Consider the following 21,552-nt stretch of genomic DNA (forward strand, 5'->3'; position numbering starts at 1 on the left):
CTTGTTAATAAATCATTAATGTTTTCTTTCATTACACAAATCAAACTACTTTGTAATATCTTCATAATTTCATGAAAATATATAAAGATAAACGAGCCATAATTACCAGTCTTGTTGATTAATCAAGTATCGAATTACCAAATTGCAAATTTCCATTTAATAAGAACTCATCAAATCATGACTTTGACACTAGTATTTAAATGATTAAATAAGAAACATATAACAACCTAGTTGTAAAACAATAATACATTAATTCACTAACTTTTATAATCTACTTCGTAATACACTAGTAAGATCAATATGACTAAACTTGAAACAGAACATGATATATATTTATAAAATCAATGTGAATTTGTTTATAATATGATGCCTAAATATGAAATGATGAAGTCTTTACTTTATATAAAACTTGTTAACCAGCAAATACTATCAAATTTCAAACCAAAACCATTTAACTGCCCAAATCCAAACGACTCGATAAACAATTGATTTTTTGAAACCGAAAACCGACCCGAATCGTAATTTAGTAAACTCGGAATGGAACCGATCCGAATAACGTTAAACCGCAGAAGAACCGAACTAGTTATAAATTGAACCAAAAAAGAACCGGATCAATTATAAACTGAACCGAAAAAAACCGAACCAGTTATAAACCGAACCATAAAAGAACCGAACTGTTTCCAACCCGAAACCGCTTCCAACCCGAAACTGTTTGAACCGGGATAAAAACTGTTTACACCAAACCATTAACAAACCGCAACCCGTTTGCATCGAACCGTTTACTACCCGGACTGTTTACAACCCGAACCGAATTAAAACCGATCAAGATTAAACCGAAACCGAATCGAACCGATAAATATTTAAACCGAACTAAAACCGACCCGCGAGACACTTAAACCGATTTAATACCGACCCGATTTAATACCGAACCGATTTCAAACCGAACCAAACCCGAACTGTCAAACCGTTTGACAGTTTGGCTTGGGGGACATGGACTGATTAGAGTCCAATTCATTAAAGCATACAATGTTTATATCAAAGAGATAAACCAGGGATTCTCATGGCTTTTTCCTTCAACTTGACAATCTCCCCTTTCTTCCTCTCTCCAATTCCCTTCATTAATCCTCCCTTACCCCGTTTTCCGATTCGCGTTAATGGGGCTTCCCAATTCAACAGAATCGCTGCACCATCATCAATTGTCCGAGCTTTCAAAGAGTGGAAGGAATATGAACAAGCTGTAAAAGAGAAGGACCTTGCTAAAGCACTCAAGTTCTTAAAGTCCATTGATGGTGGAATTCGCATTCAATCCAATGAGTCTGATTCCGGGGCTTCGATTCCGACTCGTTCCCAATTGGGTTTTCCTTTGTTGGACAGAGATTGGGAGGTTCTTGATACTTGCTTGAATGCAACTGATATGAGGCTTGTTAGTAGTGCTTATGTCTTTCTCCAAGATAGAGGGATGTTACCCAATTTTGGGAAATGCAGAAATCTTGGTTAGTTTGGAAATTCTGAATTATTTTCAATTTTTAATTTTGATTTTGATTGTTTATGCACTGGTATTTTTGGTCATCTTATTGAATTATATGGATTGTGATTAGTGATCTTAATCTTTGCTTTTTGGAGTGTAGAGAAAACCACGTAAAGAAATGATATAGACGGGATTTGATACCAAGACTTTAACCAATTAGGCTAATTGTGCTTTAGATCATAACTTATAGGTTCTAATTGTGCAAATAGCAAGTTAGAAAGGTTTTGGGATAATCACGAATCCGGTTATCTTGTTAAATATATCCATGATGAGGTTAAGAAGGCATGCTATCAATGAAAGTTCTTGAATAGCTTGTATGGTAAGGAATTTTTGTGAGGAAGTCATGTATGTAAATGGCTATGGTGATGCAACTTTACCTCAATGATAATTTTGAAAAGTCCTAATCATAATTGATAGATATTACATGATTGATTGTAGAAATAGAAAAGGGTATTTAAGGATGGACATGTATTAATGTGAGTTTATATATTGTATATGTGCTTATTTTGTGAATTTAGTGATGTATGGATATGATGTGGAACATATCTTTGCAACTAGATAGAAAAGCGTGGAACTTACAAGTGGCATTAGGAACTATACAATTCCTTTTTAAAAATGTGTGATTAGTTTGATTTTAAGAAAAGGCTGCTAAGTTACACTTATTCTTGCCTGAGTGGAATCCCTGACGCTGCTAGACAAGTAATATAGGTCGATCTAGCTGCTAGAGTTTTTATTACAGCATATAATCTGCCTCATTTAACAAATCGATCAAACTGTGAGAACTATTTTAATCTTAGTGCGAACACTTACTGAAATCTGGGGCGTTGGGCAACTGATAATAAACGTGTTTTCACTTTTGGTCGTCTTGGTTAATTTTCATAGAACTTCTCGAGCTTTCCCAAAAATGTTAACTTGTCTCTTACATCTAAGAAATTGGGTGCAATAGAAACTCTTGTTTGATCCTGTCATTGGAACCAAAGCTTATGGTACTGGTCTAAAATTTGAATATCAGCTTGTTCCGAAGTATATGGTTTTTGTGCTATTGTGAATTGCACTTAACTGTCCTTATGCTACTTATAACTTATCTGAAGAAGACTGGCTGAAACAGTTTTCTTTTCTTCTGATTTAAAAATCTAAACATTAATCTACAGGGCATATATGGTCCAGAAAATGTCATATTTTATATTTGCAATTATTATGCTTTGTGTTAGATAGTATTTCTTTTATGTTTACTGTGTTCTGCATATTATTAATCAGTCTCTGAAACAGTCAAACTCTGATGAGCTATGACTCTTAATTTACTCATCAATCTTATACATCCAGTTCTGGAAGGACCGCGAGATGTTACTCCAACAATTCTGAAGTCTTCGACTGGCTTAGAAGGTTTGTCCTGTTGTCCTTGACTTCCTACTATGCAAACTTGATTTTTTTTTTTTCAAGTATTTGCTTATAAGCTTACAACATCACACTCATTGATTTGTTTCCTGTTTGGGAAATGCAACTAAGGCTACACACTAAATTAAAATTCCACATATATCATTGTAGTTTTGTGTAGCAGTTGCTTATATTGAAGGTATGTTACTTATATTTGGCTAGAAGTGCAAGACTCAAGTGTGTTTAAGTGTCAAACACGGTCATTTACTATGGTGTGTGTCCAAGCCTCCAATATTGTATGTCTACCTATTTATCTAATCAATTTCATCATTGTGTTTTATCTTACAGTGTCCAAACTTTCTCCAAAAAAATGGGGTATCAGTGGAGCTTCCAGTGCTGTTCTATTTACCTTTTTTGGTGGCGTGTCTCTTTTGCTCTCCCAAGGAATAGATTTGAGGCCCAATTTAGCAGCGATTTTAGGATTAGCTGTAGCAGACTCTCTTTTTCTTGGTGGTTCTTGTCTTGCACAGATTTCTAGCTATTGGCCTCCATTTAAGCGTCGCATCCTTGTTCATGAAGCAGGGCACCTTTTGACTGGTAAGTTCTTGAAGTTCTTTTGAAACAAATCAAGTATTAAATATAAGCTACTTCGAGTTATCAATCTGTTCAAGAATCAAGATTCTGCATTGATGATGTGTTTGAAGATTGCAACATATGTTATTTTAACACTTCATTTTACTTTAATTACTACTATTGAACTCTTAACACTTCAACATGGATATGAATTCCTAACACCCCAATGTACGCCTAAAACATATTAGGTGGAAGTACCATTCCTTCTCCTTCGTGAGACCAGTATATACTACCAGGCACTGGTTTCAAGAGATTAGAATAAGTTGCAGTGTAAGTGGAGGCAGTGTACCACTTAGCTAAATAGTCTTTTGGTTTGTGATGCATGTATAAGATAGCAGACATTGCATGTGCACAAGGTATCCCAGTTAAATCCCATCCCCTACAACTACAAGTCATTTTCCCCAGATCAACAGCATGACCCACATTTCTATGATGCACCTCAAAGCCTGTTTGGGAATCTTCACCATTCCATCTACATTCACAATTTTTTTGTTCTTCATAGGCCTCCTCGAGTTTTTGGCTTATTCTCGGAGCAATATCACCAACAAATTGTCGTACAATTTTTTTCTTTTCCCTCATCCGGTCCATTAATGCTAACCTGATGTCATCTAACATGGTCACAATAGATTTATACCTGGCCAATAGTATGAAGCTATTGAATGTTTCTGCCATGTTATTATCAACAACATCACATGCAGAATGTGTCTTGAAATGAGATTTACAAAATTTGGAATTTGGTCTAGAGATGAAATCATTGTATGCATCAACTGATAAGGTTTTCAACTTCATCAGTTGCTTTTCATACTCTCCCATACTGGTGGATTTGACAATTCTCCAAAATTGTTTCTCCAACACTTTTCCTCTATGTTGCTTCCTCCAATTGCAATAAATATGCCGAGCACATAATCTGTGCTCAATGTTTGGCCACAATTGTTCAATTGCTCCAACTAATCCCTGTATAGATCATACATAACTTATAAATTATTTACAGGCTTGATAAAATTAAATAAAGGGGTAATATCATGTACAAAGGACTTACAATGTGTTGATCAGAAATGACTGTCCATCCATGACCAAGTGCAATATCTAAGTCCCTACTTACCAATCTCAAAAACCATAGCCATGACTCAGTTGATTCACCTTCCACAACACACCACGCAACAGGAAACATGTGATTGTTTCCATCACGCCCAACAGCACATAAAAGTTGCCCCCCACATGCATGTTTGAGGAAGCAACCATCTACACCGATGATTGGTCTACATGTTTCCATTAGGCTCTTTTTTAAAGCATCAAAACATACATAAAATCTGTGAAACACCTTTGGTCTACATCCTTCACTTTCTAACGTTTTCGGCACACATGTAGTACCAGGATTACTTTTCACTAATTCTGTCAAATATGGTTTCAAGATTCCATATTGTTTTTGCATCAAACTTTTAACAGCATTAAGAGCCTTATTTTTTGCTCGTTGACATTTTCTGTCATTCACCACAATGTCATATTTGGTCTTCATCTCCGCCTTCATCTCAGTTGCCTTTATCATTGGGTTCCTAAGCACCTTGTCCATAAACTCCGTCACAAGCCAACTGTCAGTTATTAGTCGATTAGTGAAAGTCCTTGGACAGTTGATGTGTTTTGGCAGTAAGGACTTTATTTGCCAGCCCGATGGATCATCTATTTCAGGACCCGCAGTCATAGCCCAATCACAATTTGCACAACCAACAGAGAGCTTCCTTTGGTCATTCTTTAAGTAGATAATGTCCTTGTGTTGCTGAATAGAATACCAGACAATAGCTTGTTTCAACACATGTTGAGAAGTAAATTTCAACCCAACTGTAAACTCCACATGAGACATGTCAGTTTTCTCATTAAATGTAGGATATGTTACTTTTTTGCTCCTTTTCTGAATTTGTTGTTCCTCTTCCTCAGCATCAGATGATCTTAAAGAGCCTTCATCATCTGAGGATCTTTGATCAGAGACATAACCCCCTTCATATGTGGTGAAGTATTTAGGCCATTTACTTGAAGAAGATTCACATCGAAAGAGCTCTTGGTCTTCTTCATCTTTTTCTAAATTTTCTGCTTCTTCCATTGTTTGATCATCAAGTGTTCTACTCCCTTCAGCAATTGGACCTGATTTGTCCTTTGTATTTTTTCTCAAACTCAAGTTAGTAGCTCTAATGTCAAACAACTCTTCATCGTCATATCTAAGCTCTTGTTCAACTGTATCATCCTATCATCCCAATCGATAGAATCATCCGATTGAGCACCTCTTCTTCACCAAAATAATCTTCTTCTCTGTCAAAAAAATCAAATTCACCTCCACTTTGGATTTTCTCGTCTTCATCATCAAAAAGATCATTTGGATCGATTTTATAGTTTTCATCTTCAACACTATCATCAGTTTCAGAGGATTCGTCTTCAAATTCTATTAATTCATTTTCAATGGGAGGCATGGTGGAAGGGATTTGGGTTTTTTCTTCAGATGGATATATTAATGGTTTTCTTCTTTTTGGACTAATTTTTTCCCTCAGCATTTCCTCACCAAGCCAGTAGATGAAATCTGCTTCCAAAAAGCAATTATTTATGTATTAACAACGATTATATTTAATAATTATTTAATTAATTAATTAATCTCCATATACAGTAATATCTATTTGATTATCCTCACAAATTTCAATCAAGCGATAAAATTCCAAACAACTAAACAATAAAACCCAAACAACTAAGTAAATAAAAACAAGATCTCAATATTTTAGTTATTAATTTAAAAATTAATTACTTAGTAAACCCTAACTTTCATTGTTACATCATTAGTTTAATTACACTCACGATTTTGTAAATCAACAGTATAATAAGTAAGAAAATGGAGAAGAATATACTTACCTTTTATGATGCTTTAATGGTCAACACTCACAGTAAATTCAAGATTCTCTCCCCCTTGCTCAAGCTCTGCTGTTCGCTTTCCCCTTCTTATCCGCTTCTGTATTGGCTTTTCATTTATTTGGATGTTACTTCATAATTTTATAGAATTAATTAAAATAGAGAATAGGAAATAAAAAGTTGTCAGTAAAAGTCTTTTACACTAAGAATAAGGCGTGTGTAAACTACGCTAAAACTCCGACGAGGAAATAGGGGTAAATGTCACAACTTGTTAATTTATATACCAATATGTCGTCAACTGTTTACTTTTATACCAATATGTCGCCGGCAATAATTTTTATACCAATCTGTCACAAGGGTGTTAACTTTTATACCAATATGGTCAATTGGCCAGAATTAATATGGTTGTTATGGGCTATGTTACTTGGACTCGGGCACCCATGTTCGACACGGGTACGTGTCCAAGCGTTCGACTCGGTTATTTTGTGAAAAAATTCCATGATTTTGAGCTAAAAGTGAAGTGTCCGGGTGTCATACCCATGTCACTAACGAGGGTCCGACACGGATACATGAGGTGAAATGAAGAGTCTGAGTAACATAGATTATGGGTATGAAAGGTATTCGACACTTTGACTTACTATGCCCCAAAATTCAAAATATGGAGGTATTGTTCTAAATTTGATTACAATATGAGGACTTGGCATTACCTTTCTCTATTTTCAGACAATGAAACAAAGTCAAAATGAATTGAAATAATACATACATACATAAAACAAAATCATATAAAACAAAATAATATACGAAGTATTTTTTTTTATTTTTTCTTTTTTTTTTGTATGGCATTAAATACTAACCTTTCTTAGATCCTTGATGATACAAAATAATGTTTCTAAAGAAAATTGATTTGTCTAAAGCAAAAGGCTACAAATTGTACGAGGGAAAAAATATACGGAGTATTACAGAAAAAGAGAAAAACTGATGCTTAGATGTAAGGAGTGTTTAGCTGTTTACTGGTTAGATGAAGTCATAGTCCTTCATTTGTAACCTGGTACTCTGCTAGGTTGTCACCATGTAAACTCCTACTATAGACTTAGCAGTTAGCACCTAGTAAACCTTTCCGCATTACCTGCTAGGCTGCCACCTGGGTCAAAGTGTCAAAACTATTTTGTATCTACTAGATATAGAAGTAATGGACCAACCCATTATCTGTTCTTCTTAATTAGCTACTGCTACTCCCTCATTATGCTGTTTCTACTTTCTGAACATTTGTATATTACTTCCTCTTCCTCCAATGGGTAGAGCAACAGGAATGATATATTTCAGTTTGGATTTCTAACTTGTATACATTTTTTTTATCCCTTTTACTCCTACTACGTTCCTTCTCACTGATTCACTGTCCTGTCCAACTGTAAACTAAAGTGTCAGACCTGGATTTAGTGTCAGGATCCGTATCAGTTGGTGTCAGCATCAGCATGTCTGGCAACAGACGAGTCTGGGTAACATATGTTTGCTGTGCTTCTGTGCTATAATTCTTATGTTTGTATTGGATTCATTTGCAGCGTATCTTATGGGCTGCCCCATCCGAGGGGTCGTTTTAGAACCAATTGTGGCAATGCAGATGGGCATTCAAGGGCAGGTATCTTTGCTACTTTATCGTCCAGTCTTGTTTGGGTGTGACTTGCCAAGTAGTCATTTGATCCTCATCTCTGTTTATACGATGCAAGATAAAATCATTGCAATTTTGCACATCCTATTTTTCTTTACATTCATGCAATAAGTCTTGTATTAGATATCATTTTGAATAAGAGATGAAAAATATGCTGAAAGGAGACTAACGGTGTGTTTGGATTGAAGGAAATGGAGGGAAAGGAAGGGAAGAGAAATAGAGAGATGGAGTATCTTTCATTTGGATATCAAATGAGGAAGGGAGGGAATTGGAAGGAAGAGAAATGGAAGGATTAAATTGTAGAAAATTAATCCCTCCAACAATGGAGAGATTTGGAAGGAAAATGCTAGAGATCAGCCCAGCCCAAAGATCCGTTTCACTTATGCAAGAAGGAAGGCCAATCAAGGTGCTGTTGGAAGAGAATGAGCTGGTTTTGGGTGAGCTGGAAGTTAGTTACAAGGAGGGGTAAATCAGTAATTAAGAAATAAGTTTGTTAGTCCTTGTGGTGTGTGTTGAGTTTGTTAGGGCAGCTTGTAGTTATCCTTGGTTATTTAAGGGAATGATTGTAGAGGGAATGGATCGAGAAATCTTTTGTGGAATTCATTCCTTGGGAGAGCATCCTTTCCTCTCGAAAGAAAGGAGTTGTATTGAAGTTACACTGACTTGCAATACAATCTATATGTTCTTAGCTAATTTTCCCTTCTATTGTTTGCTTGCTCTGTTTTTCTGACCCAATTCCCAGCAAATTGGTATCAGAGCAGTGACGATCGGAGCTGAAAAAATGGCGAGGCTCACCAATGCGCAACGCATGGATTTGATGGAGTAAGAGCTTGCTGAGATTCCGGCGAAGGTTGCCCAGGAAATCGCTTCTGCTCTAGCTGCTCTCAAGTCTGATATCAACACCATCCGTGCTGAGCTTCGCACCACCGCTATGCCGGGCTCTGGTCCTCGAGAATCGAACGGAGGAAACTGGGATAATCCCTTTTCTGCTCAGCACATCGAGTATGGTGAAGGTGGTGCTCAGGGCAATACGAACTGGAAATTGCGGAAACTCGACTTACCATTGTTCGCTGGGATAAACCCAGATGGGTGGATTCTCCGTGCGGAGCGTTTCTTTCATTTTTACAGGTTGACGGAGGAAGACTAGCTAGAGGCGGCAGTGGTGGTGCTTGAAGGTGACGCGCTGCTCTGGTATCAATGGGAGCACCGTCGCCGCCCCTTGCTGACGTGGGAAGTCTGAAACAACTCCTCCTTCGCCGTTTTTGAACCACCGCCACGGGGTCTCTCCACGAACAGTGGTTAGCCCACCAGCAAACGGGAACGGTGGTGGATTATAGGCGTCGCTTCATCGAGCTATTAGCTCCGATTGAAGGGGTTCCTGAAGAGATTGCAAAAGGGCAATTTATAAATGGGTTACGTGAGGAGATCCGGGTCGAGGTCCGTTTGCTGGATCCGATTACTCTGGATTGGATCGGGCCATGGAGCTGGCTTTGCGGGTTGAAGAAAAGTTAAGATTGAGCCCACGACCCAAACTCGTTTCTAGCCCACACACGTGGCGTAATTCCAATCCAACCCCTCGTCCCAACCCGATCTCTCAGATCAACAATTCCCCAGGCCTAAACACGACCCTAAACACAAACCCATACTCCAAAAACACCACCACCACCTCCAAAAACTCCGGTGAGATAAGGCGGCTCTCTGAGAAGGAACTCCAGCACAAGAGGGAGCAGGGTTTATGCTTCAGATGCGACGAAAAATGGAACATAGGTGCCGCCGCCGTGAGTTGAGTGTTTTGCTCACAGTGGATGAAGAGGAGGAATGGGAGGAGTCCGGCGAGCTGTCGGCGGTTGAATCCACGCACCTAATACCTGAACCAAACACTAAGCCCACACCTATCCCAAACACAAACCCACCCGAAACTGAACCAAATAACCCTAAGGTAGCTCTGTGCTCAGTAATGGGGATTACGAGCCCTAAAACAATGCGCATGGTGGGAACGATTAAGGATCGAGACGTGGTGGTGATGATAGACCCAGGGGCGACGCATAATTTCGTGTCCTCCGTGGCTGCGCAACACCTCCAGCTTCCGGTGACAGAGGCTATGAACTTTGGGGTGACTTTGGGTACGGGAGACTTGGTGCAGGGCAGTGGTGTGTAAGGGGGTGATCTTGGAGGTACAAGGGGTCACTATAGTAGAGGATTTCTTGGTACTACCCTTAGGGAATTCGGACCTAATTTTGGGTGTGCAATGGCTTGAAAAATTAGGCACCACCATGACCAATTGGAAGACTCAGTCGCTCAAGTTCCAAGTAGGAGGGGAGATGGTCACTCTGAGAGGGGATCCTCAACTGGGCAGAACTTGCATCACTCTCAAAGCCATGATTAAGTCCCTGCAAAAAGAAGGTCATGGTTTCTTATTGGAGTGTAATCACCTGGGAAGTGTAGTAGAGGAACCACCATCTATTCTGACCATCTTTCAGCCCTTGATTAAGGAATTTGAACAGGTCTTTCACATGCCCGAAGGCTTACCTCCTTCTCGACAGATTGAACACTCTATCACCCTCAAGCATGGAGCAAACCCCATAAGTGTACGCCCGTATCGTTACCCACAATCTCAGAAAGATGAGATCGAGAGATTGGTGGCTGACATGCTTCGAGCAGGTATCATTCAAACATCCACTAGTGCCTATTCCAGCCCCGTGTTGTTGGTAAAAAAAAAAAGATGGTAGTTGGCGATTTTGTGTAGATTACAGAGCATTGAACAAAGACACAGTACCTGATAAATTTCCTATTCCAATGATTGATGAATTATTGGATGAATTGTGTGGTGCCATCATTTTTACAAAACTTGATTTAAAATCTGGGTATCACCAGATTAGGGTCAGCAGGGATGATGTGCCTAAGACTGCTTTTCGTACCCACGAAGGGCATTATGAATTTTTGGTAATGCCCTTCGGTCTCACCAATGCTCCCGCAACTTTTCAGTCACTTATGAATGAGGTGTTTCGGCCTTTCTTACGCAAGTTTGTATTGGTTTTTTTCGATGACATCTTGGTGTACAGTCCAAGTGAAGAGTCCCACCTTGATCATCTCAGATAAGTCCTTGAGACTTTGGCAGCCCATCAATTGTATGCGAATTTTAAGAAATGTGAGGTGGGAAAAACTAAGGTGGCTTACTTGGGGCACGTAATTTCAGCAGCCGGTGTGGAGGTGGATGCCACCAAGGTTCAAGCAATGGTGAAGTGGCCGGTGCCCACTTCCATTAAAGCATTGCGTGGCTTCCTTGGTCTCACGGGGTATTATAGGAAGTTCATTCAAGGATACACACTCATTGCTCAACCCTTAACCGATCAATTGCGCAAGGATTCTTTTGGGTGGTCTGATGAAGCTACTTCGGCTTTTGAGGCACTTAAGGCCGCAATGATCCAAGCTCCTATTCTAGCAACTCCTAATTTCACTCTACCCTTCATTGTGGAAACGGATGCCTCGGGACATGGTCTAGGAGCTGTTCTTTTACAAAACCAACATCCTATCGCTTTTTTCAGCAAAGTCTTGGGGTTACGGGCTAGAGCAAAGCCCATATATGAGAAAGAGCTTATGGCCATTGTCTTTGCCATTGAGAAGTGGAGGCATTACTTATTAGGAAGGACTTTTGTGGTGCGTACTGACCAGCGCAGCCTTAAATACTTGCTGGAACAGAAAGTGGTAGGCCAAGCTTACCAAAAGTGGGTAAGTAAGCTCTTGGGGTACTCATTTGATATACACTATAAACCGGGGCCAATTAATAAGGTGGCTGATGCTCTGTCCAGACAGCATGATACCCAAGTTGAATGTGCTTCTCTGGTAACTTCTTGTGGGCTTCAATGGCAGCTCATTCACTCTTTCATCAAGCAAGATCCCACCATTCAGCACCTCACTGCTCAATTACAAGCTGGTGAGCCAGCTCCCAAAGGTTTTACTCTGGAAAATGGAGTTCTAAAATACAAGCAAAGAGTGGTTGTTCCTAAACACAGTGATCTCACTACAAGGTTGCTGCGTGAATACCATGACTCTCCAATTGGGGGCCATGCCGGGGATTTCAAGACTTACCAAAGGCTAGCTAGTGAATGGTATTGGCAAGGTATGCGCAAGGATGTGACAAAGTATGTTCAGCATTGCCACATATGCCAGCAAAACAAGGTATCCACCTTGTTTCCTCTTGGTTTTTTACAACCTCTCCCCATTCCCGAGCGGGTGTGGGAGGATATTTCTATGGACTTTGTGGAGGGATTACCTAAGTCCTTGGGGTGGGATACTATTTTGGTAGTTTTGGATCGTTTGACCAAGTATGGTCACTTCATCTTGCTTAAGCACCCATATACTGCTCAAATGGTTGCTAAGGTTTTTGTCAAGGAGGTTGTAAGGTTGCATGGCATGCCCTCAACTATTGTGTCTGATAGGGATAAGATATTCCTAAGCATCTTCTGGAAAGAGCTCTTCAGGTTACAGGGCACTAATCTTCATCGTAGCACGGCTTACCATCCGCAAACTGATGGCCAAACCGAGGTGGTTAACAAAGGTGTGGAGTCTTATTTGCGTTGTTTTGTGAATGGGAAGCCCTCTACGTGGGCAACTTGGCTACATTGGGCTGAATATTGGTACAATACAGCCTTCCACACTGCCACTCAATGTACTCCTTTCAAGGCTTTGTATGGTAGAGAACCCCCCCCGTTTGCTCAGATTTACCCAGGGAGCCACTGCCATTTCCTCTCTGGAAGATCAGCTACAGGAAAGAGATGCTATTCTGGATGATTTGAAGTACCATTTGGTACAAGCTCAGACTTATATGCAGCAATATGAGAACAAGACTCGAAGGGACGGAGATTTTGAAGTAGGGGACTTGGTCTATCTCAAATTACAACCCTACAGGCAACACTCTGTAGTAAGGAGGCAATCTGAGAAGCTCTCTCCTCGTTTTTATGGGCCTTATCAGGTGTTAGAGCGTGTTGGGAAGGTGGCATACAGACTGCAGCTGCCCCCTTCTGCCAAAATACACTCAGTCTTTCACATTTCTCAGCTTAAGAAAGCCTTGGGACCTGGTCAGGTATCTACTTCCTTACCTGCCCAGCTCTCTGCTGACTTGGTGATGGATGTGGAGCCAGATTCTGTTCTTGGGGTAAGAAGTACTCAGGCTGCCACAGAGGTTCTCATCAGGTGGAAGGGGCTGCAAGATTTTGAGGCAACTTGGGAAGACCATGAGGACATTGCTGCTCGCTTTCCTCACTTCCACCTTGAGGACAAGGTGCTTTTTTGGGTGGGAGGTATTGCTAGAGATCAGCCCAGCCCAAAGATCCGTTTCACTTATGCAAGAAGGAAGGCCAATCAAGGTGCTGTTGGAAGAGAATGAGCTGGTTTTGGGTGAGCTGGAAGTTAGTTACAAGGAGGGGTAAATCAGTAATTAAGAAATAAGTTTGTTAGTCCTTGTGGTGTGTGTTGAGTTTGTTAGGGCAGCTTGTAGTTATCCTTGGTTATTTAAGGGAATGATTGTAGAGGGAATGGATCGAGAAATCTTTTGTGGAATTCATTCCTTGGGAGAGCATCCTTTCCTCTCGAAAGAAAGGAGTTGTATTGAAGTTACACTGACTTGCAATACAATCTATATGTTCTTAGCTAATTTTCCCTTCTATTGTTTGCTTGCTCTGTTTTTCTGACCCAATTCCCAGCAGAAAACTCACCATTCTTCCCTCCCCTCCTCTTCTCCTCCCTCCCCTTCTTTTCCTTCCTCTTTCTTTATCCAAACAAACTGTAAGTCTAGCCCTTTATGTGCTTCTCTTTCTTTGCCACATTCATTGTTCTTAGGGAGATGCACAAATCTTTAGTCTACGCTACACATAGAGGAATCTCCTGATCCCCTTAATTCTACTATCCTTTGGGTTTTCTCTACAATTAGGACTGGTGGCTGATTAGGATGCAACCTTTGACACATGCAAAACTTGTTCTTCTAAAGACTTGACTTACCTCCCAGGTGCAACAGTTTATCCAAACCAATCTTTGGAATACAGCAAAAAATTTCCTTATCAATAGTTTGCACCAATCAACATTGGTGCTTTTAAGTAACCAAGTAGAAAACAGATATTTTAGGGTTTAGCAAAACAATTATTCACTTTTAACATTCACCCAATTCATACCTACCTGACTACCAAAATGGTTACACATGATCCCGATGTATTCATATGATCATGCCACTTAATAAATATGAAATACATGCTGTCCAATTGATATATTTTCACTGTATCCAAGCTGATATATTTAAACTCGTCGTAATAGGAATATCAATGATAATTAGAATAATGATCTGCGAGACAACCATATGATAAATCAATGCCTCAGTAATAGATATACATGGTTTTTTACTAAAACTTTTCATGGCGCAATCACATGCATGGTCCAACCATGCTTTTGTTTGTCCTTCAAAATTGTTTCATTTGCTCATATAACTTTATTTCAACAATCTAATTCTTGCTTGGATAATCTCCAAAAGTGACGATCAAGCAATTGCGAGTAAAAGTTTAGCTTTCAATCTATGTAGTCCAGAAAGCCCATCTTACCAAATTCTGCCCAAGTCTTATGCACATTGTGCTTTCAGCTCTTGAGATGAACCAATTATGTATGCCATATGCAACTAGGACCTGCTTGTAATTTTAATGTTTCTTGTTAGATGGTCCAATCTAGTGAATTGGTGTCACTCTCTAAAACATCAAAACACTTCCTAGCCTTGATTGAGTACTCTAAACAAAACAAGGACTTAATTTAAACACCTAAACGCATAACAAATTGCATATACCTTTGTTCAATGGAGCTACATTATTAGTTCCTTGTTCAGTTGAGCAATATTACTAGTGTCCATAACCATGGAACATCCTCCCCACCTCCCCCCCCTCCGCGCTCATGGGCCTTGCACCTGTTTTTGTGTAGATGAGGTGATTTTGCGGAGGCGCAACTTTTTCTCTAGCTTTATTTTCCATTTTTCCCCATTCTTATAAATGCCTCACTTCAATGAGGCTCACTATGGTACAAGGAGGTGAAATCTCTATCATTTTCGTGCGCCATGAGCCTTTTATACGTTGCTTCTTTATTTATTTATTTTTTGTTTTAAATGAAGAGGCCTATGAGCCGAAAGGTTCTAATGCTGATATACGTTTTACCTAAACAAAGACTTGTGAAATTCTTAGCTTGTAGTAAGATGTACTACCTCCATTTCTCTTTGCTCTTGACATTTAAAATTTATCATTTTCACAGGAATTTAGGCAATTGGAGATTTAATGTTTGCCTCATCCTGCATATACATGGAAGCTTGATTCACCTTCATATCCCTAGGGCAATCTATGGCTGCACAAATCTCATCAAACTCCCTTATCTAGTTTTAATGGAGGCGCCCCTTAAAATAAGGTGGCTTCACATGAGCTAGTTCCTTGAACATTTACTAGATTGTGTACTATTGCCATGACTTCATCTGCTTCTAGCGGCTCTGTACTTAGAATATGTGCTTACTATAGAAACTTACTTATGACAATGTGAGTATTGGGAAATACATTCAACCTATTTCCTTGCCTAATAGAAAACCTTACCCCATTGCTTATAGGAATAGTTGAGGGTAAATGAGACTTGTTTCGTTGGGAGATCAAAAGGGAGCATGTACTAATTAAAAGAGTGTGGAAGAGTGAGAACCATATCATCATTAGTAGTGATGATGACTCTAGTTCCTCTCACTAAGACACCATTGATTAAGAGATGCTCAAGATTTTAACTATGGATGATTCTTCGAAAGGTGATGAATTCATTTAGAGATGGCTAAAGCTAGAGATAGGATACTTGAAGACCTATTTATAAACTAATGGGTGGTTCAACAACGTGAGAAGTATAGTGAGATGAAGCTGCAAGTTGAGGAAAGAGCGAGTGAGAGTTATAAGAGCGTTGCCAATAATGATTAAAAAAAAAACCTTCCTTATTCTCTCTCTACTCACTTACTCACTTTCTACTTCTCGTGTTCATTAGCATTTTGATGATCGTATTTTAATCCCACCAATGATCATAAAAAATTTCTTTAGTGTTCTCTCTCCACCACATCATTCTCTCTTACTTTTACTAATACTCACTTACATTTCTCTCCACTACATCATTTTTTTCTCTTTTTTTTTAACATGCCTTGTGGGCCCCACATAGTTACTATTCATCTCCAAAAATGCTCATCCTATGTGCATTTTTCATTTTGCTCATGAGCAATTTTGTTTTTGCTCATTGGTGTAAGTCATTTTTTTTTTTTTAATTTTTAATTTTTTTTTTTATTTCACCCAAATTTTTGCTCATGAGCATAATTTTTGCTCATTGTTGGCATTGCTCTAAGAGTTCTACTCAAGCTAAGAAGCCAAACTATAAGTGTGTTAAGGAATACAAAGAAGATAAACTAGACAAAGAGTATTTAAGTGTGTTAAGGAATACAAAGAAGATAAACTAGACAAAGAGTATTTAAGTGTGTTAAGGAATACAAAGAAGATAAACTAGACAAAGAGTATTCTTTGGAGATGATGAGAAGATTGACAAGAATTTTATTGTTATCCCTTTAGGGAAATTTAAATAAAGACAATACTTTTTTTAAGTTATTTATAAAATAAGTGGCTATATATGTCCACAACTTTTGGATTTATAAGAGGATAAAGTATTGTTTTCATTAATGCATACTATGATTATGAATATTAATAATGTTATGGATTCTTTTCTTATACCCACTCCTTGAAATCTCAAAACATAAATTTTGTGGGAACTAGAGTATTAATTTATTTTGTTTATTTCCTAATGATGTTAAATGATTAGAATTTACTAGTTATTTCTTAAAGAATGAACTAATATAGGAGTAGTGAAATAATTACCTTTCAAACTAAGCATTAAATAAGTGATAGTTTGATGCGTGAATGTGTTGTGATAAGTGAAGTATTCCTTGTTTTGTATAAGCCTATAAAGGAATTGTGAATTGTTCTTGCCATCTTGGACCGAGATGGCTAACACTGATGCTTTGGCCAATGCTATCAGACTTTTAGCCCGAAATTTGACCTTAAACCACCATGAGCAATCCAATCTTGTGGGTGAAATGTTTAAGAAACTAGCTGAGGTGAAGCGACCTTACTTTGGGAGGTCTTTAGCTGTTGTGCCAAGGGAGAAGTTTTACCCACCATATGAAGCCTTGATTAGTATAATAGTACTTCCTCCGTTTTTTTAGTTGCAACACTTCTAAAGTTACAGTCTCCTAGGCAATTTTTGAAGATGAGAGAGATAGAGAGAAAAATAAGAGGGACCCATGTGGGTTTGAGAGAGATAGAGAGAAATAAATGTTACAATGGAAAGTGTTGCAAGTAATTAAAAATTTCTAAAATAGGAAAGTGTTGCAACTAAGAAGAAATGGAGGAAGTATATCAATTAACGAGTACTGCAGTAAACTTTTGAACTTGTCAAGGTTTTCCCCAGGTTTAAGCTAAACTTAGTTACAGAAAGATTTGGCAGGAAAGAGATTCAAGTCAGTAGATGAGGTGTATGGGACAGCTGTACACTTGTATGTTTTACAAGTCAAGTGTGCATCTAAGAGTGGGAATTATGGAGAGAAGCGAAGGATTTTGGGAAAGCTGATAGCCAAAACAACTATATGAAGCCAATAAATGGGAATTTCCCAGCTAAGAATTATGGATGACCTTCTAGCCCGATTGTTTGAGGTTTTTATGTAAGGAGGGGCATAGGGATTTCGAGTGTTTTGCTAATGAGAGTAAACCTACCTAGCAATCAAGGAAGAAAGCCGCATAATTAAATGCTGAAAATTAAAATTAGAAAGTTTATAGATCCTCTCAATCCATTGGGTCATCCCGGAAACTGAAGCTTTTTGAGTTTTATGCATCCATCTTAAACCAAAATGACTCAACCTATAAACGGTTTGAAATTAAGGCAATCTAACTCAACGCAATGGACTTGTTTGCTGGCACTAAGTCAAACCCCAACTTAATTTCAAATGATTGAACATCTGGAACCTACTAAACGGTCATATACCCCTCCAGTTGAATTGTAGATTATTTTTCGCTATCCTTATTATTGGATGTATTTTGTAGTTAAGATAAAGTTTGTCAAGGTATATACATTCCATTCCTCCACCTCTTTTTCTTTTAATGAAGTACTATGTATAAACAAGGATAGTGTGGTTATTCCATGTTATAATTGTTTAATGCTTGTGCTTAACCTTAATGCATCATTTATTTGTTTTCAATTCGAGGAAGTAGTTTATTAATTGTGAGCAGAAACTGCTGGCATTCCTGATATCCAAAAATAGGTTGGATAAATAGAGTATGATCTTATAAACCCAGAAATTTCTGAGTAATTGGATCACTGGTGAGTTATTGGTAGATATCATTAATGCTACTGTGATTGCCTTCGACTGGTACACGGTTTTGTTGGTGTGAAATCTGTGGATGACACTAGCTGGCTTCTGCTTGCTCTCTCCTGCTGCTGCCTAGTTATTATGGATTTACTTTTTGTAGCATGTGCTGTACTTTTCTGAACTCTTTCCATTATTAGCTGCTGCATATTTAAACCCTTACTTTCTACTTTGAATGGTAACGCATCCTGGGGTAAAAAAAAATAAAAGGTGATCTAATTGTACATTCTCTTTTTCTCCAGTTTGCAATTTCATTTATTTGGTTGCAAATACTTTTGGACAAGAGTTTCGAAGTTGAGAAAAGCTGTTTTCTATTGCAGGCAGGGACCCAATTTTGGGATGAGAAATTGGAGAATGAGCTTGCTGGAGGACGACTTAGCAGTACTGCTTTTGACAGGTAATGTTTGAGACTGCCATATTTGTGTCCCCCCCACTCTAAAGAGATGAAAATGAGTGTGATATTATGAAAAAAGGATATGATAGGGTAAAAGTATATAAAACAAGGGGAATTATACGAGGTCATCTTTTAGTTTTGACAATAATGTATGAGAGACTGAGAAACTTTACATTTATATCTGCCCTTTAAAATGTAATGCAATAGACCTTTAAATTGTTTGTTGACCACAAAATTACCACTTGGCGTTGCAAGGCCAACATGCATTTCTGAATTCTGATAATATGCAAAAAATTGGGTGGAGAATCTGGTGGTTCTGAATTTTACCCAGATTCTGGTTGATCATTTTCCCATTAAAGTTTTTTGGTTTTTGGGTCTGGTGGAGGGTATGCTTGACTCAAATCATCCCTTTAATGATGCTTGATGTAAGTATAATTTTCTATAGTGGCAGACTGGCAAGCTGCCATTGGAAAGGATGAAGAATTTAAAAAAGAATCATATGGTACACTTTTAATCTTTCGGCTCAATTAATACGAAATACATCTTATTCTATAATTTTTCTCTCTTTTAAAATGAGTGGTTTTTTAGTCATTTCAGTACCATGAAAGTAATTAGCTGAAATTAACAGATGTTACATATTGTGTAAGGCATAATTGTGCCCAATATTGTAAGGGCACCTTATTAATTTCATATATATATTTCTTCCATCAATATTCGTCAAAACTAGATGGGAACCATGTAGAATATCCGGGGCTAAAGAATCACTGTTATGTACAATGTGGAAGGATGGTTTGTAATCTCTAAATTTCCTAAAACTAAATTAGTTTATACGGAGTATATAACCGGGACCTAAAATTTACTTTCCATGAATCCAGCTATCTGCCGCTTTGTTATTTCTTCTTTGCTTATTTTGGTATGTGGAATGACGTTGTATGTGGTATCTTAATATTCATTTCCATATTTTTCTGGACAGTGAAACTTGTAACATCTATAACACAATGCTGACTCATTCTTCACTGAAATGCTAATATAGAATGATCTTAATAACATGAAAAAATTATGTGTGCATTATCTACTTCATAGGGGCTTCAGGTTATAGCAAGAAAAAGTCAATTTGTTGTCAGTTTTAGCATTTGGCTTCTGAAGATTAAACTGTTCAGGTACTGCATGGTGCTATTCGCTGGTATTGCAGCAGAAGCTCTTGTCTATGGTGAAGCTGAGGGTGGAGAAAATGATGAGAATCTATTCAGAAGTATCTGTGTACTTCTGCAACCTCCTTTAAGTACTCCGCAGGTTTGTAATAATTTAGTAACCATTGAGGCCACAGCGCAAATGAACTTCAAGCAAATATATTTAAGTGTTGCTGTCTGTTATATTATGCAGATGTCAAATCAAGCAAGATGGGCAGTTTTGCAGTCGTATAATTTGCTTAAGTGGCATAAGCAGGCTCACAAGGAAGCTGTTAAAGCTCTTGAGCGTGGTGGCAGCCTTAGCAGTGTAATAAGGAGCATTGAGGAAGCATTGTCTTCAGAGGGATGATATTGGTTGTAATATCATGTTCATCCTCTTCAAATGAAAGGTGTGTTTCAATCTTTGATCTATCTAAATATCTCATTTCTAGTGTTACTACAATTTTGGCATAGAAATGCTTCCTTTATATTAAAAGTGCATACCTATTTGGTGTGTTGTGAACGAGGACTGCAGTGATCTTCATGTTTTTGTATCTAATTTATTTAACTACCCATGTAGGCCTCACATTGAGATCTTTGCACTGTCTTCTAGTAGTCTGCCAAAAACCACCCTGGTCTAGCAGGGATCGTGTTTCATTCGTCTTACAATATATATCTACCTCACTCAGTTTCAATGGTGGTATGGTCATACTATATATTGAGATGCAAATCCTGATCATCGTTGCTCTCTCTCTTCAATATACCTCAAGAGGTTGAGTTGGCCATCTTTATTCTCCTGATGGTCAAAATTTGCACGTCTTGTGAAGTTTGTTGGTCAATTCTCCAACCATGCAAAGCTGTTTAGCTTGCTTTACTACCATGCCTGCTAGTGTACAGTTATTATATCTAATTGAATCATACAAATGTAATGCATAATTTTAGCGCCGCATTACCATTACACTATTGTATGGCTTACATCTAAAAGTTGTCCAACTTTTAGAATTGGCTTTGTATATTACTCATGGCCAAGTCAAGGAGCATGATATTGTATTACAAAATGAATGAATCATGTACATCTCATATATTATAGGATGTAAAGTCCTTCATTATTTTTATTCTATATACAACTTTATTCTTCAATTATTGAAGGTTTTTTACATCAGATATTTCATAAATTTTAGTTCCATCTCTCAATCTTTCATGTGTACAAGGATACATAAATTTTAGTTCATTTTGAGTATTTTGTACAACCTTATGCATTACATTATGGAATGATTTTACATAAAGGCCCTGTTTGGTTTAATGTAAAACATTTTCAATGGAAAATTAGTTTTCATGGAAAACATATTTTCAAGGAAAAACACAATTGCAAATTAGTTTTCCTTTGTTTGGTTGCATACAAGAAAAATCCAAGAAAAATAAAAAATAAGAGTGGAAATGTAGGGATGAATG

General features: G+C 38.0%; 1 protein-coding gene across 1 annotated transcript; it reads left to right on the forward strand.

The window, feature by feature from the left end:
- Positions 1-1,006: 1,006 nt before the first annotated feature.
- Positions 1,007-21,257, forward strand: LOC110730967. The gene is made up of 8 exons (XM_021910814.1): positions 1,007-1,493; positions 2,852-2,911; positions 3,251-3,499; positions 7,981-8,057; positions 18,858-18,934; positions 20,092-20,224; positions 20,315-20,510; positions 20,681-21,257. Exons 1-7 carry the CDS (start codon positions 1,061-1,063, stop codon positions 20,468-20,470), a joined length of 1,185 nt encoding a protein of 394 aa, XP_021766506.1. The 5' UTR covers positions 1,007-1,060; the 3' UTR covers positions 20,471-20,510; positions 20,681-21,257.
- Positions 21,258-21,552: the final 295 nt, after the last annotated feature.

This window comes from Chenopodium quinoa, unplaced genomic scaffold, assembly GCF_001683475.1.
Source record: "Chenopodium quinoa cultivar QQ74 unplaced genomic scaffold, ASM168347v1, whole genome shotgun sequence".
Lineage (NCBI taxonomy): Eukaryota > Viridiplantae > Streptophyta > Magnoliopsida > Caryophyllales > Amaranthaceae > Chenopodium > Chenopodium quinoa.